Raw genomic sequence first — 25,961 nt, forward strand, 5'->3', positions numbered from 1 at the left:
TCACAATTAAGAATGAATTTCTATCCAGTACATGATTAAAAAGCAAATATAAATAAAGGTACAAAATCAGCCAAGTTAAAAAAAAATTTGAGTAAAGTCCTAAGAAGTGACCATTGAATATGAATACAAAAAAAATTTCAGGAAAAACTGATATGAAATATAGCCAAACGAACTGAATGGAATCCCAGTGTTATAGTGCAATAATAGCACATATTTGACTGGGAGAGCAAGAAAAATTGATTTCTAAAAAAGAAACATATTTCATTGAACGTTAAAGCTTTATAACAAGTTCCCAAGATGTTACAAAACTATTGTAAAAGTTTTAATCTTTATCCTCAGACCTTAAAAATCCATCATCTTCAGAGAAAGGTAAACAGTGCCTAAAAATCCACTTTCATTGCCAGAATCCAAATGATGTTCCTCGTTACTGGAACTCACCGCAGTGCAGACTGAGTCAGCCCCACGTGCAGAACCCCGCTTTCCAGCCCTTCACAGGGTTTTGTTGCGAAGTGTATGCTAGCAAGATGGAACTGAGTATGACAGTAATGCCTTTGTCATTGCTGAGCTGCAGATTACAATAGTAATAAATTTAAATCTTGTGTCTGAGGGAAATAATGAATTCCACCTCAGATAGGCTAGATGTATTTGCCATGTGTGGCTTATTTCTGTGAAGAAAAGGGCTTGGTCTCTCCTGGGATGTTTTGTGTGGTGGGCTTGCTGCGGAGCAGGTGGGGAGCAGGGTAGCGCAGGTATCTGGTAGCCATTAGCCAGTCATCCCTGTGGTGGTCCACCTTGTGCCCATAACATAGTATCCTAAGCGTGGAATGTATCTGGAGGTGGATCTGGGCATCTGGATAAGAAGTCTCTTTCTTATGGATTATTCTGTATAAATGAGGTTATTTGCCTTGGATTTGTTCAGATTTGCAGAATTGTGTGACAAACAGAAGTCTGTACCTTTTTTCTCTGGGTTTTTATTATATTTAAGTTAGAACCACATAATACTTACATTTAATATTCCCTTATTTTCTTAATATTATTCCATGTATCTTCAACTACATTTTTCACTGAAGTTAATTACTATATTAATTATTAATTATATATATAATTAAATTTAATTATATAACCTTAATTATTTTGATCACCCAGAATGGGATGGGACAATAATAAAATTGCTTAGTTTATTATTTGTGTTAAGAATTATGGTATAGTGGAAAATGCACAGGCCTGAGTCTTATTTTTGACCCAGCTCTTACCTAGCAGTGTAATCTTACTGCTTGCTCCTTTCTTCACCTGTAAATGGAAATAGACTATATATTCTTTTTTTTATTTTTACCTTTTTCTTAATTCTTGGAAAAAACTTTTAAAAGATAATTGTAAATTCACCCAGAGTTGTAAGAAATAGTACAGAAAGATCCTGTATATTCTTCACCCAGTTGCCTCCAGTGGGAACGTCTTGCATAATTCTAGCACAATATCACAACCAGGAAATTGGCACTAATGCAATTCATTGACTTCACGCAGATTTTACCGTTCTACATGCACCCGTGTATGTGCACAGCATTATCTGATGTGCAGATTCATGTGACCAACACCACAGTGAAGATGCAGAACAGTCCCACCGCAGGGACCCTTCGGGTTGCCTTTGTACAGCCACAGCTCCCTCCTTCCCACCTTGGCATCCCTCATCTCTAGAAACCACTCATCTGTTTTCCGTATCTGTATTTTGGTCATTCAAGAATGTTATACAAATGGAATCATACAGTCTTAACTCTTTGAGATTGGCTTTTTTCATGCAACATGATTCCCTTGAGATTCTTCCAAGTGTTGGAGGAGGTTGTGGAGAATGTGACCACCAGTTGACGTGTGGGTTGGAACTGGGCAATTGGAGGCTCCTCCCTGCTTGCCTTCTCTTGGGAATGTTCGTTCTGCCCACTGTTCCCACACTAGGAGCTGCTTCATGGATGTAGCCTTAAGAAAGTAAGGGGTTGCTAAGACCATCTACACTAAATAGTGGCTGAACCCTGTATAAACTCTTTTTTTAAGATTCTGTTGGGTGTATGTGGAGATCCACTCATTTTGCAGTCACCCAAGACAAGCCTAGTGTGTAACTTCCCTTGCTTACTAAAACCACCACCCACCAATCCGGAGTGGCTGCCTCTTTCTTCCGTCTCTTTTTGCTCTCCATGTATGAGGACCAGTTCCAGATTTCACCTGGGGAGCTCCCATGGTTTCAAACCAACACCAAGTTGTTGCATGCATCAGCAGTTTGTTCCTTTTAATTACCGGGTAGTATTCCATGGTTTGGTGTTACCACCGCTGGTGTAACTAATTGAAGGACATTGGGTTTGTTTCCTGTTTGGGGCTATTATGAATAAAGCTACTGTGAACATTCATGTACACATTTTTGTACATGAATGTACATTTCTGTACGTTTTCTTTTCTCTCAGAAAAATGTCCACAAGTACAGTTGCTGGTTCAGTTATGGGAAGGGCATACTTCACCTCGTCTTACAAGAAGATGCCATCGTTTCTCCTACAGTGACGGTATCATTTTACACTCACACCAGCGGTGTGTTGTGAGTTACTTTCTGTGAGGTGTAGGTTGACTGGTTCGTGTTTTTGCCTGTGGATGTCCAACACTTCAGCACCATTTGTTTAAAAAAACTGTCTCTCCTCCATCAAACCGTATTTCCACCTTTGACAGAAATCAGTTGGACATGTTTGTGTGGGTCTTTTTTGGGCTCTCTGTTGTGTTCCCTTGAGCCCTGCATCTCTCCCTCTGCCAACGTCACACTGTCCTGAGTACAGTAGCTACAGAAGAAGCCTTTATACGGGGTGCGGTGACTCCTTTCACTTGATTCTTTTCTATCAAAATTGTCTTAGTTTCTAGGTCCTATGCCTTTCCATATACATTTTAGAATGAGCATATCTGTGTGTATAAAAACCTTGCTGAGATTTTGACGCCTTTATTATGTTGAGTCTTTCAGTCCATTGCCATGATGTGTCTTTCCATGTATTTCTTCCTTCGTTTCTTTCAGTGGTGCTTTTGAATTTTCTGGAAACAGGTTATTCTATATATGTTTTTGCTAAACGTATACCTAAGTATTTTATTTTATTTGGAGTAATTGTAAGTGTAACTGTGTTTTAAATTTCAGTTTCTGTGTGTTTGTTTTAAGTATATAGAAATGTGATTTTTTTTTTTTGCATTGTTAAATCTTGTATTCTGTGATCTTGGTGAAGTAGACTTGGCATCTTGTTACCTCTGAAAATCTAAAAGGATATTGACCAATTGTCTTTTATGTCCAATGAAGATGGAGTGAGTGGAAACCAGGTTAAGTCCAACCAAAAGAAAACCCAAAAAACTTCAGTAAACTGGCTAGAAATGCCTCCTTTGAGAGCTCTGATGATGCTATAGTTATAGCATTTTTCATGGAAGACTTACTACTTGGTTTAGATAACCTATTTAGTTCCCCAGCAAACCCCAAAGACCTCTTGATTCATTTAAAAATGTACTGGTAACAGTATCTTCCAAGTAGAAGAGTTAGGACCTGAATGTCTGTGTGTCTGTGTGTGTGTGTGTGTGTGTGTGTGTGTCTGTCTGTCTGTCTGTCTGTCTGTATGTGTGTGTCTGTATGTGTGTGTTATTAAGTGTCTGCTTTAAAAGCTGGGTTACTCAGTAAGTCTGGTATGCCTTTTAGTTTGTACCCTCCAAGATAAAATATCTATTATATTTAAAGTTTCTGCTTGGGAAATGAATAGATGCTGCTGGAAACTACATGTCAGTTTCACTTAAGAGCCCACTGCTACACCAGTGAAGAGTGTGTAAGTCACTGTCAATGAATTGAGTACATCAGTGAGATCATGGTGGCCCTGGATTGCCTAGGCAGGGATGCAAATCTCTGCAAAACCGAAAGGTTGATTTAGTCATGCATGATTCACGAACAGTGTTTCCGGATAACAATCCAAGGTAGCTGCTTCAAACTCTTCAACATTCAGCACAAAACCCAACGGTATAGAAAACAACAAGACAGTCTTCATTTTATTTATTGTATTACTAGAAGTGAATGGTGCAACATAGCTTTTGGTGTCACAGAGGTTAGGGGCTTAGCCATTTTACTTTAGCAATTTTTATTAAAATCTTCTAAAATTAAAGCACTGTACTTCCTTCCCCACTGAAGATGAACCACTGGGGTTTCATGTGGAGAACTTCATGTCATTCAGGGCCATTAGCACCTGAGTGAAACTGCCCCAGATTGCTGTAATTTTGCAGATTTTTGTGTGTTCTTCTTCTCTTTGTGGTATTTGGGTGTGCCTCTGCTGTTTCAAAATCTTGCTTTATAAGCAAGTCTGAATTCATGATCCTGAAGGAAGTTTCTTACCATTTTACTAACAGTAAAGCCCACAGTTTTTAAGATAGAGAGTTCCTTTCTCCACACTGAAAGATCTTTCAAATTCTTGGCAATGTTTGCAGAAGTTTGCTATGTAGACGAGTGGAGTACTTCTACCCTTGGAAGAGGAAGGCAGAGTATTGGAGTAGACTCGCTCTTCTTCGTTCTGATGGAAGCCAGAACAACATTAGTGTGAGAAAGGTAAATAGCACAAGTCACATCAACACCACTTTTAATCAAATGCTTGAACTTCCGAAATGTAGCCAAGACTCTTCTTATCGGCAGGGTCAGCTTCCGGTGTGAGGAAGCTGAAGTGCAAGTGCAGGAAATGACCTGCATTGGGTTTGGCATCAAGAAGGCCCTGCTGATGACTGTGTTTGTGTGGAGCCCCGTGGGAGCAGAACCAGCACAGAAGTGAGGAAGGGTGTGACGTAGATGCTGCAGGGCCGTATGTTACTAAGTGTATGTTCTTCTGTGTGAGTTAGGTTTTGGTGGTCGTAAGAGGCCAAACATGTATTGAGGAGAGCATACATATATAATAAGCAAATAGAACGGAGAAGAAGAGAATAGGTCCCCTCTGCCTTCCATTTGTAAATCTTCACCGTAAGCATCCCAGGGACTCCAGGCTTTCTTGAAGTCCAAGTCAAGAAATATTTCACATTTGCAACTATTTTTTAAAACCAAGAGTTTTGATCATCTCCACATAAAATTTTAACAGCTTATTTAGTTTGGAGATAGATTTTTTAAATGTAGAAGCTTCAAGGTGAAGTAAAATGAGGACAGCAGCTTTTTGTTTCCTGCCTTCAGATCTCTAAATGCCTGGTCAGATCCCAGACTCCCAAAGTGGGACGGTAAATCCGTTGCTCTGGCCGAACTCTGCTGGTGGTGCTAGGGAAGTAGAGAACACAAATGCTTCTCATTGGCTCCCTCTCCTTCGCTTCTCCCCCAGTCAAATCCAGCCTCTTCTCCTGTTGCTTTCACTTCCTGTTTCTCAGGTCCCCTCCTCACCACGTGCCGCCACCATCCTACCATCTCTCCACAAGGCTTACAGTCTCCTGGCTAGTCTCCCCGTGTCTCAGGGTCCTGTTGTCACTGTAACAAATGACTATAAATTTAGTAGCTTAAACCAGCACAGATATATACCTTTACTGCTTTGGAGATCAGAGGTCCAGGATGGTTCTTGCTGGGCTAAAGTCAAGGTGTTGGCAGGCGTGGTTCCTTCTGGAGGCTCTAGGGGTGAGTCCATTTCCTTGCCTTTTCTGACTTCTCGTGGCCACGGATATTTCTTGTGTTGCAGGCTCTTCCTCCATTTTCAGAGCACATTTCTCCGTTCGCTGCTTCCATTGTTACATACCCTTCTCTTCCACTGTGAAATCTCCCTCTGCCTCCCTCTCGTAAGTACACTTGTGATTACGTTTAGGGCTCACCTGGATAAGTCAGGATAATCTCTGTATCTGAAGCTCCTTAACTTAATCACACCTGCAGAGTTACTTTTGCCACATAAGGTAACACTGCCAGGTCCCGGGGATGAGGATGTGGATGCCTTTGGAGGATGTTATTCAGCCTTCCGTGCCCTGCATCCACTCAGCCTCTCCGTGGTTCACCTTGACGCTGCAGCCAGAGCAAATGGCACATCTGCTCTGTAACCCTTGCTCCCCCCAGTTTAAACCCCACCCGTGGATTCTCTGATCTTAGGATCAGGACCGTAGTTTTTACCACTCCTTGTGTGGCCTTCGTTTGCTAAGGCTGCCATAACAAAATACCAGACTCTGTTGGCTAGACAGCAGAAATTTATATTCTCACACTTTTGGAGGCTCCGAAACCATGACCAAGATGCTGGCAGGTTTGATTTCTCCTGGGCTCTCTCTCCTTGGCTTGAAGATGGCCACCTCCTTTCTGTGTCCTCACATGGTTGTCCCCTGGTGTTTGTGTAATATGTTCCTAATCTGCTTTTCTTATGAGGACGCTAGCCATATTGGATTAGGGCCCACCTATATGACCTCATTTTATCTAATCACCTCTTAGAGGCTCTGTCTCCAAATACAGTAACATTCTGAGGTACTAGGAGTGAGGATTTTAACATACAAATTTGGGTGTGGAGGGGGATACAGTTCAGCCCATAGCATGTGGTCCAGCCCCCTCTATCTCTTTGTCCTGGTCTCATGCCCTGTGCCATCCCTCACTCTGTTCTGCAGCCTTGCTGGCTTTCTTTCAAGCTCTTAAACTTGCCAGGCTTTCCTGCCACAACCACCCTTCATCTAACCAGCTCCTCCTCACCTCAGATCTCAGTCCAGCCATCACTTCCTGCTGTGGACTGATTTGTGTCCTTCCCCCGGCCCTAATTCATATGTCGAAGCCTAATCCCCAGTATGATTGGTATTTGGGGGTGAGACCTTTGGGAGGTAATTAGATTTGGATGAGGTCTTGGGAGTAGAGCCCCATGGTGGAATTGATATCCTTATAAAGCCCAGAGCCCTAACTCTGCCATGTGAGGACACCGCTGTCTGTGAACCACGAAGCAAACCCTCACCAGATACCAAGCCTGCCAGCAACTTGATCTTGGACTTCTCAGCCTCCAGAACTGTGAGGAACAAATGTGTGTTGTGGAAGCCAGCTGTCTACGGTAGTTTTGTTGTAGCTGTGCAAACTGACAAAGACTCTCAGAGTTGCGCTTCCCAGACCTCTGATTGTTTTTCCCCTTTCATGTGCTCATAGCTTCTCCATATACTTCCCTCTCAGAGCATTTGTTGCAGTTATAGTATTACTTACATTTGTGTGATTCATTTACTTATGTGCCTCCTTTCCACTGATCTGCAAACTCCATGAGTGTAGGGACTTACATATTTTTAGTATACACACACGTGCACATACATATACACACAGATATGCATATGTATATGTATTTACCACTATTCTCCCTTATGCCTACAATACCTAGTAAAATATTCGTTAAATGAATGCCTGCTTTTCAAGCAAACACTTTTCAAAGATCTACTAAAATGCCTTTATTTCTTATCATCACTGGGAAAAGGGAGATTGGTGTATGTGTGGGCTGGAATAAGTATTCAAGTTTTAGAATTTTTATCTCCTTTGAAATCTTTTCTACAACCTCTTTTATAAAGAGTCCCCTGAAAATGATCTTTAAATAAGAAAATTAAGAGATGTTTTAGTTGGAAATTAATGTATTAACATATACTTGACAATTGTGTGTCATGCAGAGATACAGAAGGTGTTTATATAGTGTCTGTCACTTGTCTGCTGTTTTCCTGGAAGAATGTACATGCTTCTGGCTGTAAACAATTTATTTGCCTTTTGAAGGTAGTGAATAAATTGTGGCTTATTCATATTTTACCTTCTTTTTATAGAATGTCCTTTATAGCTAACATATGAACAAAAGACTTCAACTTCTAAAAAATCGAATGTGTGATCTTTGACATTCATAAGCACATAGTAATCATTTGCTCTGTGTAGGTTCCGTGGTAAGTACTCTTGGCTGCTAGCCAAGTTTCATTTCTTATACCAGGGAGGTCAGGGTCACATAGTTGTGTTTATAAGGAGGATTTCAGTCTGCAGAGCCTGTGAAACTACTTGCAGAATTCCACCTCTTACAGATTCTCTCTTTGAAAGTAGTAAATTAAATGCCACCATTCTCGAACATACAAACTAATACAGAAGTTCGTACTTTACTTAGTAAAGTTTATACCAATTGAATTTCTGTTTTTAAAAAACTGTAAGTTGAATTAATCCATAGACTAAATATATTTTTAAAAAATTAATGGAAATTATTTCTTCTATGTGATTTGCAGTGGGAAATGATCATAGGTACATTCTGGCAACAGCCAAAGGAGAATTGCCTTTTGGCTCATTTCTTGAATTGAAGATGAAAGGGGTCAGCAGGTGAGGAGGTAAACATCTATTTGGCGTGTGTTCCAGCTTGCAGGCTCGCCCTCTATCTCTGTTAAGGAGACTCATGTAGGATCCCATCGATGTAACAAAGATTGCTACTGTTGTTGGACAAGCTTTGGGATACAGAGCAAAACAAGAAGTGATGCGCTATCACTGAACACTTCCTCTTCCTGCTTCCTGCCCATCTTCCACTGTGGTTCCTGTTTCCTGTGTTTTTCTGAGCGAGGTTAGAACTCAGGAAGCGGGATGATTTGGACAGTGGTCAGAGGCATTGATGGCACCCCACTGGGCTCACTCCAGGCAAAAGCTTTTAAGAGAGAGATGGGTTTCATTATCTCTATAATATAATAGCAATAGTTGTATTGCTATTTCTGTTTTTCTTGTGACCCACTTCCCACCCAAGGCTCCGAGAAGCTTTACCTGCCTCTGGCTGCCCCTGGTGACCAATACCATTCTCCCTGAGCACAGCCCCATTTTCCCCACGAGAGCCTCTTTTTCTGTATGTCTGTGGGCTCCCTTTGATACACGAAGCCTGTGTCTGATTCTACAGCACTTTGTTTTTCATTTACCATCAAGTGGATATTAACTACTCTGACAAACTAATTCCCAGTAAGGTATTGCCAGAGAGAAAGGGCTACAGTTCATTGCCTATTTATCAATCACTTTACTAGATGTTTCCATTTGATCATTTCCACCAGGCTATCATCGCCATTTTGTAGATGAGAACCAGACCTTGAAGTGCAGAGAGGTTAATAAACTTTCCCCACACCAATCACCTAACAAATGGCAGGGCTGGGATTTGATTCCAGTTTTATATGCTTGCACAGAAAACATAGACTCCCTTTCGTAGGATATTTATAGTTTAACCAAGGATGCTGGGTCAATGATATAAATATGATTTAACCTTATTGATATAATTTCTGGCATCATTCTTAGTCATTGGAATATATACCTCAACCAGGGAGGGATCTTTCTGGCACCTTCAAGTGGCATAGTAACTATCACATAGATAGTTAACTACTTAAATGATGTTTTAAAGAGTTTATTAATTATAACTAAGAACAGCAGTTTATTAGCCTTAATTTGTATATGCTGTGTTAAAGCTATGAGATCTTCTTCTTTCCTATTTGAATCTCTCAGTAACATTCTTGGGAGTTAAGAGTAGAAGTGGGTAGATTTGACCACAAGTTATTTTAATAGTCCAAGACAACAATGATGGTGGCAATAGAAATAGAGAAAAGTACATAGATTAAGAATATGTTTTGTGGGTAGCAGACAGAGGAGGCTGCAAAGAAAAAAATATAGAAATCCAGAAATGTGTGGTGATGCTGTAGACTGGCTCATTCAGCATCTCTGCATTCCCTTCTATATTATTTTCCTATGCTGCTGTGGCTGGAATTTCCCAGGATACCTTGTAGCTTAAATTCTGTGTGACTTAGGTCCATCAAGGCTGTGCACCCATATGAGGCACCTGACGAGGCACAAGTAAGGCAGTGAAGGGTAGCCATGTGCAAAATCAACCTTCTGGCAAAACACAGTGTCAGAATTTCCTGGTGCTGCTGGGGCATCTGTCGTGGAAGTTCTAGCTTTTAGTACCCGTCGTGGGCTTTGAGTGGTGGGAGGCAGTGCTATGGTACTTCTGCTAGTGCAGACTTGTGATGTGCTTGGACCTTCCTCCTGTGGCTCTGTGTAGTTGTCCTGTTGAACATCCCAGCCTGATTCTCCAGGCTTCTTAGAGATTTAGGAACCACCAATAACTCTCTGTCTGCTTAAAGTAGCTAGAGAATTCTGTCGTCTTGCTCTGCAAATAGGAATTGAAATTGGTCTTGTTATCATAAAGCCAAGAGAAGAGGATGCTTCAAGGATGTTAATTGTGTTTTGTATTAAGAGAATGGAAATTAAATTGAGAATAGAAATTTAAAAGTATGCATTTATTAAATTTAGTGATACAGAGTTCACTGTGACTCTAGCAAAAACATGATTTTTCTTTTTGTTTTGGTGGAGGTAGAAATCAATGACAGTATGTTGGAGAGTAAATAGGAGGTGGGGAGTGAAGACAGCTCATGTAAATGTCTTTATCAATAACTCGACTGTGATAGGATAGAGCAGAGGTATAGTGGTTGAGCAGGATCAGAGATCAAAAGAAGATTTTTTTTTTTAAAGATAGAGATACTGGAACATGTTTACTAATGGGAAGTATCCAGTAGAGAGGAGAAAGTAATGACGGAAAAGATCTGTAAGACCTTGCAGGAGTCAATTACGTAACTTCTTTGTGCCTTAGTTTCCTTACCTATGAAGTTTGGTTAATAAGATCTTCCTCTTAGAAACAACAAGTTTATACTGTATAGCACAGGGAACCATATTCAGTATCTTGTAGTGACCTATGGTGAAGAAGAGTATGAGAACGGATGTATGTATGTTCCTATGTGACTGAAGCATTGTGCTGTACACCAGAAATTGACACGACATTGTAAACTGACTGCACTTCAATAAAAATGTATTTTTAAAAAAGACACATGCACCCCAATGTTAGAAAAATAAAAAGGTCTTCCTCTTAGGATTTTTTGAGATTGGAGTGAAATATTGTGTATGAGGAAACTGTAATGCAGTGTCTGGTACTTAGCAAGGGCTTAATAAATGTATCCATTATTATTACTGCTACTACTGCTGCTGTTATTGTTATTGTCTTCTGTATACTTTAGAGTATTGTGAATATGGAATGCCAATCAAAATGTCTCCTGATTTTACAAATCTTCCTTTCAGTTCTTACAAGCTGGCCCCATTGCCATATTACCATCCCTTAATTAAGTTAATTAAATAAACATTTACCAAGTACCCAGCATGTGCCAAGTATGCATATATCAGGTGTCTGGGATGTAAAACTGAGTAAAGCTTGTTCTCTGCCTCCAGCTAGCATCTGGACCACTAGGGGAGAGGGATGGAGAAGCATAGTGACTTTATACCGGGCTTTATATTGTACCAGAAAGGGTTCTAGCAGGAGCAGAAGCTCTAGGAGATTTGTGTGTGTGTGTGTGTGTGTGTGTGTGTGTGTGTGTGTGTTGTATTTATTCATTTGTGCATACATACACTTGCAGGCACACACACACACACACACATTTGTGTATTTATTATAGCTGGCTAAGCAAGCCTGAAGTCCGCAGGCTGCGAGGCAGGTAGGAGGATGGTGACCAGGCTGTCACCCCAGGAGCACACCTTTTATCTTAAGGTCCTCCTATACTCATTATCAAGGGCGGGCGCAGTCCTGCTGTCAAGCCATCTACCTTCTTAGGAAAGACTGTGTCGAAGTGGAAGGTATTTCTCTCATATTCCCATCTACTCTCTTATGTATCTGTCGGACCTTTATTCTAAAGAATTCAACTTATGATAAGGAGCTATACAAATTTATTCTAAATATGTACTGTTTGATTTCTTGAATGCACTCTAGCTGCATTTATTAGCAGATTTTATTCAGTCATCTGTGCAGCTAGTAGAAGTAATTGGCTGTCTGTGAATTCAGAGCACAGCTCAAGCTAAAATGTGAATTCATTAGTTTTCAACTTCAATTTTTAATTTCACCTGCTGTTTACTGCTCAGAGGAATGGCAAACTGTATTTAAATAAAATGTATATTTAAGGAAGAACCCTTAACAACTGAGATGCTTTTTTTTTTTAAACTGAAAATCTGCTTCTTAATCTGCTCTGAAAATTAAAGAAGTTGTGTTAGCCTGTGGCAACCACTGATGAATTGGAAAAGCTGTATTTATAGTCCTTATTGCCAAAGGAATTCAAGGCATTGCTTTAGTTAGTCTAACTTTTCTTGTTGCAAGAAGTTGAACCAGCTCAGGTTTTGCAAAAAAGAAAGGTGGGGGGAGGTGGGTGGGGTGGGAATTCTGATTATGAGGGGGGAGGTGCGAGGACCCTCCTGCCTCTGTTCCTGTTTCTCTCCAGAATCTGCTCCACCCCACTCCTCCTCTCTCTGCCCTGCTTTCCTCTACTTTCTCACGTGCCCATGGCCAGGCCTGGTCACCTGTCCCGTCACTTCAAGCCACCAGTTTGTCATCAGTTTCTGGTCTCTCAGATCAGACTCCAGAAAGAAAGGATTTTCTTGGTCCTGTTTGTGTCCAGAGAAATTGTGCATTTTCCTTTTCGAGAACTGATTTATCTTTTATTTACACCTATCAGAACTACGTTCTCCAACTTACCAAAAAGTTTTGGTCTAACCACTTTTGTGAAATGTGTGGTTTGGTCAGGTCAATGGCAAATAACCATAAAACCCACAAGGAACATGAACTCTAGCACACTGCTTGAATTGCCACAAATCTCCTCTATTTTGCTATGTGTGTTTGTGGCTAGGGTCCAGGCCAGGTGGGGACAAGGCTGCTCCGAGGCTGTCTGTTCAGTAGAGGAAAAAAGGAGGCTTCAGGGAGATGGGGATGGGATCCAGTAGGGGGCATAGAAAGGCTCTGTGAAGTATGTTATCTCCGGAGTAGCCCCTCTGTTTGGTGGGATGGACGAGTAAGGTTCTGGTAAGAGGGGACTGGGAGATCCCTTGGGGAGAAGCTGCAATGAGGAAAGGTCAGAGACAGCGAAGGCCTGTTCTGTGCCCAGGGGCCCCAGCTCCCCTAGGCAGTGGCAGTCTGTGGTCTCTATGTGGCAGTTACAGCCACTGATATGGACAAGTCTTCTACAGGGCAGCTGCCCCTCAGCAAAACAGCTGCCTGTTCTTCAGGAAGAAACTTCTAAGGGAAGACTTCAGGTGAGGCTCAAATCCCATTCCTCCCAAATGTGCTAAAGATGACATTGATTATCATCGTCGTTATTCTTGACTGTAAGTGTTAGAATTCATTGGGAGAGTGAGTGGGCTGGATTTGCTGTGAGCCCCAGACAGATGGGTGGAAGTGTTCCCGAGCGTCCCTGGGGACCAGGTTGCTTCATGCCCTGCTCTTAGAGGAATCTTCACTCCCCAGGAGTTTTGAAAATTATAGAACTTGAACTGTGATTTGCTTCTGAAATTCCACCTTCTTGTCTCTCTGCAGATTTGTCCTGGATTAACCTGGTGATATTTGTAGAAGGGAGGTTCAGAGTCCCTGAATTTAAAAGTAAAACAAACCCTATTTTCTCTACAGATTTTTTTTTTATAAAATAAGGATTGCATTCCTAAAAATAAAGTCCTCCATGAAATAAAATTGAGTACTTGATCAGACAGAGAAAGCCAAATATCGTATGATATCACTTATATGTGGAATCTTAAAAAAAATGATACAAATGAGCTTATTTACAAACCAGAAATAGACTCACAGACATAGAAGACAAACTATGGTTACCAAAGGGGACAGGGGTGGAGAGGAGGCATAAGTTAGCTGTTTGAGATTAACATATACACACTACTGTATATACAGTAGGTAAACAACAAGGACATGCTGTATAGCACAGGGAACTATAGTCAGTATCTTTTAATACCTATCATGGAAGAGTCTGAAAAAGTATATAAATAAAACTAAATCACTTTACTGTTCACCTGAAACTAAAACATTGTAAATCAGCTCTACTTCAATAAAAATCAATTTTAAAAAATGAGAACTTGATAAGGAAGGGATTAATGTGGTGGCCATCCTGTATTTATTTTTCATCTATTCCCCATATTATAGCACAGTTCACTATTTCCTTCTTGGTAGCTTAGGAAATTTTCTTTTGAACTGAGGGCTTCTGTGACCCCCACCCTTTGCAGCTCCTGGAACTTGGCATCCATCCTCTTTAGACTATTATTAGTAGGTGCTACCATATAACACATATAATCACCTGAAAATTCATTTATTTACTTCCTTAATACTTACTGAGGGCCCACTCTGTTTCAGATGCTCTTCTAGGTACGGGGAAACATCAGTATGCAAAACAAAAAATGTTTCCTCTCATAGACCAAGATTCTGGTGGTGCAGCCCAGACAGTAAATACAATAAATAATAAATTATGCAGTTGATTATAAGCGCTGTAGAACAACAACAGAGAACACAATATGGAAGATAGGGAGTGGGAGGGGAGCACTGCAATTTTAAATTAAATGGCCATAGTTGGCTTCACTGAGAAAGAGACGTTTGAGCAGAGACTAAAAGGGTGAAGAAGCAAGCAGTGTGGATAAATGAAGGGAGAACATTCCTGGAAGATGAGACAGCCAGTGTAGAGGCCCTGAGGCAGGGGTGTGCCTGGCCTGTTCAGGGCCAGCAAGGGTCAGGGGAGAGGTAAGAGTGGGAGGAGGAAGTAGGGAGAGGAAGAAAAAGACGTTAGAAGGAGGCCAAATTAAATGGGACCTTGGAGGCCACTGCACGAACTTTGGGTTTTATCCTATGTGGAATGGGGAGACACTGGAGGGTTCTGGGCTGAGGAGGGACATGAATGATCTGACTCTGTTTTTTTTCCCCCCTGGGTTTAAGGAGGTAATTAGGTTTACTTCTTATTTATTTTTAATGGTGTTGCTGAGAATTGAACCCAGGGTCTTGCGTATGTTAGGCAGGCACTCTACCACTGAGCTATACACTCCCCCCGACTTGGCTCTGGTTTTTAAGGGACAAGGCTGGCTGCTGTTATTGAGAAGGAACTTGGGAGTGGAGGAGGTGGGGCAGGGACATAGACAGGGATCCAGGGAGGAGACTATTGTGCAAATCCAGGCAAGAGATGATGGTGGCTTGACCAAGATGGAAACTGTGGAGGGAGTGAGAACTGATTGGATTCCGGTGTATTCTGAAGGTAAAGGCCACATGGTTTTTGTTTTTGTTTTTTTGTTTTGTTTTTTTTAAACAAAAACACCAACGTTTATTTCTAGGTTTTGAGGTTAGATGAATAAAAGCTATTTGGAGCATAATATAGACCGAAAAAACGAAACAAAACAATTCAGAGGTGGAGTGTGCAAATTCAGCCCTGAAGTTTTCTACCTTGAGAATTCCTATGGTTAATGCTTAAACCCAGGCTAACATCTCCCCGCCACCTGCATTCTGTCCACCTGTATCCAGAAGGAAGAATAGCATACTGCACTTCAGTGCACTATTTTTCAAACGATGGGTCCCATAATGAGTTATGAAATAAATTTAGTAGGAAAAGATCCATCTTTTCCCCCCTTCCTTTCCCTTTTCTTTCTTTTTATTCAATGAAAAAGAATAGAGTGAAAAATATTAGAGTGCACTGCCCCCCAGTAATGATAGTATTATTTTATGAAATCTTTACATCAATTATGTGATCATAGTCTGTGTACATTGCTTGGATATCTACCTAGCTACCATGTATGTGTTGTGTGTGTGTGTTTATACTGTGGGTCATATGTAAAATATATTTCATACTGAGGCCTGTGGTCAAAAAAGTTTGAAAGACATTGCTCTGGTGGAAGACGCATGAATTTGACAGTCAGACAAATCTGTTTTCTGGAAGTGTACCCAGGGTTGGAGGTGGGAGGAAGATTGGTAGGAATGATTCTCCCAGGTAGGAAGAGAAATTATTTAGAATGAGATAATTCTAAATGATTAGAATTGCTAACTCATGTTCGTAATAAAAAAAAAGAACTACTAAAGTTAGTGTTGTTATTAAATTCTTTCCTGATGATACTCTTCCTTATTGCTGTACCCAGGATATAGTGCCTGATACATGGTATTTTGGGGTAAATAAACCTAATATTTCTTTGGGCTTTTGAACAGTCATGCCATAATTTGGGCTTATATTGACATTGTGGTCAACACATAACTTCCATTCTTTTTGTGTGTGACTCTCTGGAAATTCTTCTCTCAGTTTGCCTTTGTTCACTAGATTTTTTAATATATAGTTGACCCTTAGACAACAAGGGAGTTAGGGACACTGACCCTTTGAGCAGTAGAAAATCTGCGTAAAACTTAAAGTCAAAAGGCCACATGGTTTTCATGTGGACTGGGTGTGGCTGGTTGAATTAAACTTTGACTTATATAATAAAATAAATGGAATACCTAGTTAATGTGTCAATTTCAAAATTCTCTACAGTAAAAGTTAACTCCAGTGAGGTCGACCCATATTGATACTGATTTCCTCTCTCTCCTTACATTTGGTTGGAACAGATATACAGGTGACTTTAGCTGAGCTTGAATGCAATACTGGACTTTATAGAAGTAAATATTTCCTAATTTGGGGTTTTTTAAAATTGAATTATAGTCGATTTACAATGTTGTGTCAATTTCTGGTGTGCAGCACAATACTTTAGTCATACAGGAACATATATATATTCATTTTCATATTTCCACCATAAGTTACTACAAGATATTGAATATAGTTCCCTGTGCTATACAGTACAAACTTGTTTATCTATTTTATATATAGTAGTTAGTATCTGAAAATCTCAAATTCCCAATTTATCCCTTCCCACCCCCTTCCCCCCCTGGTAACCATAAATTTGTTTATTTGTTTTGTCTGTGAGTCTGTTTCTGTTTTGTAAATAAGTTCGTTTGTCATTTTTTTTAGATTCCACATATGAGTGATATCATATGGTATTTTTCTTTCTCTTTCTGGCTTACTTCACTTAGAGTGACATTCTCCAGGTCTATCCATGTTGCTGCAAATGGCATTGTTTTATTATTTTTTATGGCTGAGTAGTATTCCATTGTCTATGCTACTTTCTTAACTACACAGAAAGACAAATGGGTTGGCTTTCTGCAGATTTTTCCTGGAAATCCAGTTAATCTCCAGAGCCAACTCCCCAAGTCTTAATTGGGTTGAGATGAGTAAGTGAGGACAGTTTCTAAGAGTGAGTGTTTACACGTGCATTTTGGCATCTCTTATTACTGTATATTCGTGAGGAGGGTATCGGGATTAAGGTGGCCTGGAACACACTTGAGTGTGGAAAGAAAGAAGGATTGATCAAGTAAGTGGGCTGATGTTAGAAGCCATTCTCTTTTCTGATGTGCTGTTAGAAAATGCTTATGGAAACCAGATGTTTTTATACTGAGAAAAGCTGATGAGCTTCAGTCCCTGTCTTAGAAAGTGGCATCCAGTTTACAAAGGACACCATTTAGAGAAATCCGCGATTTAAATAGATACTGTTAACTTCTTGTTTAAAAAATTGCAATCTTCCCAAATATATCATATTTATAGATATGCTGTTTATCTTCTTCTAAGAAAACAAAAGCTGTTCACTGGAATAAAAATTTTGAGTTTTATTTGTCAGTTAACTGGGTAATTGGTGGTATTCTCATATGATTGAACACTGAAGCTCTGTTCCCTTGCAAGAAAATCACACTGGAAAAAGCATGTGTCTGTGATGTGCTGTAAGAAGGGCTTCTGTGTTGAGTAGGAAGAAGGAATTCAATGGTAGTTATTGTAGTACAGTATGATTGAGAGGTACTGATAATTAATGAAAGTAATAGTGCAATTGGATGGATAATTTTAAGTAATTCATTTTCCCCTTTAATATATGCATAGGTACTAATAACTGAAAACTAGTAGAAGAAAAAAGTATTAGTTAAACAAATTTATATATAAATGCCATATTCTTGAGAAATTTAATTATGTAAAAATGTAGTGTATTTTTTGAGATGAATAATTTTATAGGTTCTAAAATACCAAACTATACAAGAATATTATAAAAATTATAAACAGGGTAAAAAGCAAAATTGGACCATACATCTGCTCCTGAGGAAAACCATTCTTAACATTTTGGAATGTCCTTTCAGCATTAGTTTTCTCTTTATACATACATACATACATACTCACTCACACACATCGCTCCTCCCCAAAATTGTATTTCATAAACTCATTTGGATTTCCTTTTTTCAATTAATGTATTAAATGTTTTTCCATTTCAATAAATAAAGAGAGATGTTTTTGTTTTTAACCATACATTTTATGTATTCTTAGTTAACCCTGAATTTACTGCTGGATGTTTAGGGAATTAGCATTTTCAATATTGTAGGAAGTTCTGAGATAAATATCCTTGTGTGCTTTTTTTAGATTTTTTTTCTCCTTAGGTGTAGAATTGCTGAAACAAAGGGGTGCACAGTGAAATTCTCTGCCTTTCCCTAGGCTGGCCTCCTGCAACGTGTGTCTTCCCATCCATAGTGGTTGAAAGTCCCCTTCTATGTTGACCAGCACAGAGCATTATTCTTCGTAATTTTTGTGAATCTCTAAAAAAAATTGTTTATTTTAATTTTCAAAATTTGAAAACTTTAGAAAAGTAAAAATCTCCCATAATCTCTCCAATGAAAAATTGTATGTGTGTGTTGTAGATCTAACTATATAAGAAAAGCAGTGCAAGAGCTCTCTTAGCCCATCCAGTCTTCTGTTCTTAAAGTGTGTCGCTTTTTAGCAAACTACTTTGTTTTTTTAAAGTGGTGAAGTCATGCCTACCATATTAGTCTGCAGCTTGCCTGTTTCTTGTAATACATTACAATCAAATGTGTTCCTCTTAATGGATTGTGGGTTTCCTCTGATGCTCTTCTTTTTAGTGACTTTATGGTACGTCATTATATGGGGGTTCCATAGTTTGTTCCCCCACAAAGAAAATTCTGATTGGTTATTCAGCAGTTCTAGTCCCCAGGAATTTTTCATACAGAAATGCTCACACAGCTGTATAAAGTTATATACATACATAAAACAAAGGTATTCATTGTGGCCTTAAGTTTAATGATGAAAAATTGAGAAGTACCTCAATGTCTATGAGGACGGGATGGGTTAAAAAATTAGATCTTGTGAAATGTTATAGTATTCAAACATCTTAAATTTAATTTAAATTAAATTTAAATAACACATTAAATATTATATTAATATACAGATATTATTTAATATATTTATAATATATATTAATTTATAATATATATATTATATAATACTATGTAAATATTATATAAATAAATTTTTTAATAAAATAAAATAGTTAAAAGCTGTTCTTCGTAGAGGTTGGACCTAACTGCGCAGGGTTGAGAGGAGAGTGGGGAGGAATAGGAAGCTTTCCCTATTTTATTTTATACACATTTTTATTGAAATTCACCAACAAGCATATATTTTGTGATAAATGAACATTTTAAAAAATGAAAAGTACATCATTCAGTCTCTACAGATACATTGAAAAATGAAATTTTTAAGTGAGACTAGGTAGTCTCTGAGATTCCACCTGCTTAACAGGTTAGGAGCCCATGAAATCAGTGACATCACAGGCAAGTAAAAAGTAGTAAATATTTCTGATAGACACAAAATGTTTCGTTCACAATGTGGTAGAGGCGAGAGAAGAGGAGGAGAGTGAACCGTACGGTCAGAATGGAGTTAGCCGGAAGTGGAAGGGGGCACCACTGATCCTGGCTCTAGAGGAACACAGACAAACTCAGATTCCTCTTCTTCAAGCGGGCCGTACACAGATTTAAGAGAAGCTATATGAACTTCTGTGTTTCTAGACAAAATATTCCCAGTTCCTCCCAGTAAGATCCTTTGTCCTCCTGATCACTCTGTGGTGTTTGTTCCAATTTGTCAATGTCCATCTTGAGATTTGACAACCAGAATCAGATACTATTGCCTTCCAGCTTCCAGTCTCATCACTGTGGGCACAGTCAGATCAACCCTTCCTTGTGCAGGAGACACTTTTTAAAAATCCAGGCTATGATTATTCCTAAACCCCTGCCTTGTGTTTTCTCCTTGAAATTCCTAGTCAAGCAGTCTTGCTGTTTGTCTTCATTATTTGTCACCCAGGGCTTCTAGACTTTTTGTTTGTTTGTTTCTTACCGGCTGTCTTCTATTGTGGAACCCTTTGCCTTTTTATGAGCTGCAGCCCAGAGTGATTTCTCGGATTTCCTCAACTTTTCTGCTAACAAAAATATCTGCTCGTATGAGTCACATAATTAATTGATACCAGCTTCAAGGAAGGAAGCTAACTTGGGGCAGGTCCTGCAGATCACCAGAAGGGTTTCCTTTTGTCACCAAGGCCTTATGGAAATTGGGAAAAAATAAGTGAGTGCCCTCTTTGGGCAGATGAAGTGCAAAAAGCTCTTCTCCAGGTGGATAAGTTAGAAAGATATCCCTCTTGCATGGGTGCAGAGGCTTGGGAACCTGGCTTGAGTAGGGACTGGACGTCATCCCCATCGTACTTGTGCACAGGATGTAACAGCACAACTACTGTAGCAGCCTGGATAGTCGCACCACTGCGTGGCTGCCCCTTTGTGGCACAGTTTCCTAATTTCTGGCCTGAGGGTTCTTGGGAATACACCTTCCACACTAGTTACTCCTGACCTGGTTCGTTCTTCCTTAATCAACAGTACTATTGAGGTATAGTTTTACATACGATAGATAATATTCATCCCATTGTATCACAGTTCAGTGACTTTTTGATAAATTCATAGCATTGTACAAATCACTTCAGTCTAGTTCTAGAACATTTCCATCACTGCCAAAAGTTCTCAGGTTCCCATTTGCCGTCAGTTTCTGTTCTCAATCCCAGCCCCAGGCGATCACTGATCTGCTTTCTGTCTTCATAGATTTGCCTTCTCTGGAAATCTCATATAAATGGGATCCTGTCTTCCTTCAGCTGCTTTCATCTGCTAATCTAATAGGAGTTCAAATTTAATTGGGGTTTATATCTTCTTTTTGCTGCTTTCTTCTGCTAATCTGCTAGGGGTATAATAGCTGGATGTTGGCGCTGCCTCCATGTACTGCTGCCACAAGCCCTTCTTCATCCCTTTCTTTCCGTCCTGCCTCCACCTTCAGACAAGCTCTGTTACCTCCCACCTTAGAACATTCTCCCTCGTCCAAAATCCTCTCCAGCCACCGCCCTGTTTGTCTGGGTCATTTCTGAGCCCACGTCTCGAGATTTGACTTCAGCTACTCTCTCCACTCTCTTCTCCCCTGTGAACTCTCCTTTTAAAAATCTTTTAAATATAATATCTGATATGAGTAAAAGAACATTAAAAAGAACATGTTCTATATGTGTGTGTAAACTTTAAAGCATAGGGATATAATGAATATCTACACCAGTCACCCATTCCTTCCACCAGTCTTACAAACATCCCAACAGATGACTCAGAGTCTCTCAAATCTACTCATCCTCACGTTTATTTCATCCTCTTTGGTTGTTTCCAACTTATTTTAATTCCGCTTTAAAAAAATAGTCTTTGTAATTCATTACATTGCTAAAATTTCTTGATTACTATTGAGAGATTAATTTTACGTTTAGAATATATTAGGGGTGATTTATAGTTTACTTTGTTGAATATTATTGTAATTTATTTTATTATGAAGTCTTGGCTAAGAGCATGACTTACAATTATAACATTTCTATAGGAAATTTATTCTACTTTGTATGAATTTGCTTTAGATGCTGGGTTTCTGTCTGAAATTTTTGAATCTAAAAGCTAAATTTCCTATAATATTCTCCCCCAACCCCACCTCTCTTTGGATTGAATTCATTTAAGCAGTAAAGTTGGCCCCAAGGGAGGTGTGGATGTGAGTTATTGCTACAACTTAATACTAACGACTACTTAAATATTTAATTAATGTAATACTTGACACTTAGGGAGAAACTATTTATAATCATCAGACCAGATCTTTGTTTTTATCTTTAATGCCTGGTGTTTAGCATATGCCTGTTGTAACACAGGCTGGGACCGAGCTGTAACGGAAGTGAGAAAATCCCTTCTTTTCACTTCCACCTCCAGACAGAAAATGTTACATTGAAAGTGATTAGGGATGGATATTTAAAATATTTATAATTACATCAGTCAATTTTCCAAACTATATTTTTTATTAAAAACGTGTTGCATTTTAGAAATGTGAGACATTTTCTTACTCATTTCTATTGAGATTGATGTCATTGGAACAGTTAGCTCTTCAGAGCACTCAGTTTTCTTGGACTCTCTCTAATTGTACTTCATTAATTCATGCATTCTAAGAAATATGGTAACTTTTGAATGAGTTACGAGCAGACCAGAGTGGCTGACCATTTTCCGGTGGAGCCGGGCCAAGGTCTGGCAGGAACTCCATGGAAGATCTTCTCTCCGCCCTAACAAGTGCAGGTCGTGGAGACCCAGGAGCTCGGTATAGAGTTCTGTGTTCACGTGAAAGATACATTCCAGCCAAGGTGACCCCAAAGCGCGAGTCATCCCTGGGCTTGGGGAAGATACTTTGTGAGCAGATTCTGTGACTCCAACACACACACACCACAGACTTTTCTTTTAATCTGAGAATTTCTAATCATTGATATCATGCTTTGCCCATCTCTATTACTGAACACACATGTTTTATTCTGAAACTACACTATGTTTGTGACCCTAACTACTATAATTCTATTTGATGGAATTCTTTGTGCTTTTCCTCCTACCTAAAATTAAAATGAAACAAACAAGTGTATCTTCTATACAAGTGGGTGAAATGAAGACTTGCTGACTCCACACACTAACTCCACAAAAGGGAGAGGCTGTCGTGTGGACCTGTGAAATGTCTTACAGACGTGCATATTTTCAAATGTGCTCCACTGATAAATGAGGCTCCAGGTTACCAGATTGACTGGTTCTTCTTGGTACACCTAGGACTTTAACACGTTCGCTCCAAATGTCACTTACAATACCCATCGCCTTACAAAAACCTTTTTTTTAAACTTTAGTCTCCTTTTTCAGTCATTATAATTCTGAAATAACCAGATTTAATTCCCTGAGGTTTAATTTTATATTCATCTTAAACTTTAATCATCATTGCATTTCATCAAAAATGTTAAGAAAAATTAATATGACTTTTTAATTGTCAAACTAATGAAAGGATTTCACTAAGATCTTAACTGCTATAGCTAGATTAAGGATAAAAAATTCTTGGTGAACTAAAGAGTGTGGTGAAGATCAGTATTCATAGTCAAAGACATAAGGCTTGATTGAACATGAGCATTAGTTCTCTTCTATTAAGCATAATCAGCATGAAATATTTAAGAATTTATTTGCTTTATTGAGTTTTCTCAGTTGTAGAAGAGAGACAATAATGTTTTAAATTTTTAGATTTTTTTTGGAAGTCTTATGCTTTCAAGCCTTCAAAGCTTTTGCTCATCTGAAAGGCTTCTCTTGGGTGTGTGATGTCTGTTTGCATTATATAACAGGTGGGCATCGGATGTATATTACTTTATAATGTCAGTTATTTTATTTCTATGATACATTTTTCCCTTTTAAACTATGAAATCTTCAAGATGAACAAGGACAGCAGAGTCTGTGATCTCTCCTCACAGCCGTCTGCACTTAGTTGGGCAAAGCTGATATTTTGGGTGAGTGAGAATTTTTGTCTTTCACTTCACAGGTGGGGAGTGTTAAGCGGGAAATGACCTTCACATTTCAACCAGAGGACTTAAAACGTGACTCTAGTAAAAAGATGTCTCATCAGCACCTGTTCCCCTTGGCCATGGAGGAAGATGTGAAAACAGCAGACACCAAAAAAGCCAACCGAGTGCTTGACCATGAGAAAGAAAACACTCGCTCCATCTGTCTCCTTGAGCAAAAACGTAAAGTTGTTTCTTCCAACATCGATGTTCCTCCAGCAAGGTAAGGGGATGTTAGACCTTGTATGTGTCTGCCCAGGAAGTCAGGGGAGAGCGCGTGCTATCTCCGCTGTGTCTCTCTCAAGCATATAGACTTAAGAAGGGTTTTCTGCCAAGAACTTTCTTCTGTTGCTTGTGTGAAATAGAGCAGGTGGCCGTGTTCTTCAGAGCTGACTTCGAGGCTACAGCAGTTGGAACTGCTGTAGCCCTAGAAAAGAATGTTTTATTCGATTTTGGCAAATGAATAACAAAGAGCAAAAGAATAAATATAAAAAAATATAAAAGAAACATGAAATGTAGGACTGAGCATAGCCACTTAAAAGCAAGGGTACTCAGATCTTTTGGTTGAACCGGTTGGAGAGATTCAGCCTCTGGCCTGTTTTTGTTTGGCCTGCCGGATGAGAGTAGTTTTACATTTTTAAAGGGTTAAAAAAAAAATGAAGAATATGGGACATAGATCATAGGTGCCCTGCAAAGCCTAAAATATTTATATGTGACTCATCACAGAAGAAGTTTGATGATCCCTGGTTTATATCATGGTAATCCTTTTAAGACAGTTACAGCTTAGAACTGGGCCCAGTGGGTTTGTTTGAAATATCAAAAGGCTTCTACCACATCATAATTTTACTTAAACCCTATCTGGCAGCACTGAACCAAAGGAGAATATTATGGCCAAATGACAGTGGACTCATAGTAGAATTTGCATGCTAGTCCTTGATATGTTTTCTTGCCTGTCATTTTTCTCCTCTAGAAAGTCAGTTCCACGTTGGCTGTGATTTTAGTTCATCTCATTCATGCTGTGTCCCTAGCACTGGAACAATGTTTGTTTACATACTAGGGGCTCAGTAAATATTTGTTGAATGAAGAAAAGAAAGGAAATGCTGTAGCACGAGAGCTTGCTTGTTTTTAATGTGTGAAATGTATTTTGTTACCAAAACCCATTTCTAATGCAACTTCATAAGCAATTGTTTGAAAAGTTCTGCATTTGTTCGAGCGGTTTCTGACAGCTACCTAGGAAAACAGTATCTCTGAAAAAGGAATAAATGTTCCTTTTTTACCTATTCACTTTTCGTAATTAGAATTTCATTTCCTTCTGTGTGAAATCAAAAGCATCTTCTCTGGAAAATTACGTATTTTTCTATTCTGCTACCAAATTTGTCAGACTTTGTAAAATTATAGACCTCTTTACTTTCCTTAGTTTTTTAATCGAAAATTTTCATATATTCATTACTTCTGTTTCACTACTTAGGATTATTTGCTTTTCTAATTTTTTCTTGTCTTTACTATTGTGTCTAAAAAGGCATCACCTTCAGAGTGCAAGTTTTGTACTATAAAAAAATTTATTCATATTTTATTATTTTTGTTGCTACCGTAAATGAAATTTTCTTAATTTATTTTCAGATTTTTTTCATTGCTGCTGAATAGAAATAAAACTGATTTTTGTATACTGATTTTGGATCCTACTAGCCTTGATGGATTTACTTATTAGTTCTAATAGGTTTTGTGGATTCCTTAGGATTTTCTACATACAAGATCGTGTCATCTGTGAATAGAGATAGTTTTACTTCTTCCTTTTCAATCTAGATGCCTTTCATTTCTTTCTTACCCAGTTACCCTGACTAAAACCTCTAGTACCGTGTTGAATATCCGTGGACATCTTGTCTTGCTCCTGATTTGTGAGAGAAGCAGTCAGTCTTTGGTATTAGGTATGACAATAACTGTGGGACTTTGGTTACTGCCCTATGTCAGGTTAAGAAAATTTCCTTCCATTCTCAGTTTGTTGAGTGTTTTTCTAGTGAAATGGTGTTGAATTCATGTCAAATGCTTTTTGTGTCTGTTGAGATGATCGAGTGCTTTTTGCCCTTTACTCTATCCTTCATTTTATATTATATTAATTGATTGTCAGAATTAAACCAATCTTGCATTCTTAGGATAAATAGCACTGTGGAGTATCATCTTTTTTATCTATTGCATGATTTGGTTTGCTAGTACTTTTTTAAAATAAATAAGCCACAAGGATATATTGTACAGCACAGGGAGCATCAACAATATTTATAATAACTATAAATGGAGAATAACCTTTAAATTTTGTGAATCACTGTGTTGTACACCTGAAACTTATATACTATTGTAAATCAACTATACCTTAATTAAAAAAAACCCACATACCTAC

General features: G+C 38.9%; 1 protein-coding gene across 1 annotated transcript in view; it reads left to right on the plus strand.

Annotated features, from left to right (window-relative positions):
- The window catches only part of ZNF704 (zinc finger protein 704), a 197,650-nt gene that overhangs the window by 23,193 nt on the left and 148,496 nt on the right, over window positions 1–25,961 (plus strand). Inside the window, 1 exon segment of the mRNA XM_032469957.1 lies at window positions 23,551–23,792. Within this exon segment, the coding sequence (XP_032325848.1) occupies window positions 23,551–23,792 (242 nt within the window).

Source organism: Camelus ferus, chromosome 29 (genome assembly GCF_009834535.1).
Source record: "Camelus ferus isolate YT-003-E chromosome 29, BCGSAC_Cfer_1.0, whole genome shotgun sequence".
Taxonomy (NCBI): domain Eukaryota; kingdom Metazoa; phylum Chordata; class Mammalia; order Artiodactyla; family Camelidae; genus Camelus; species Camelus ferus.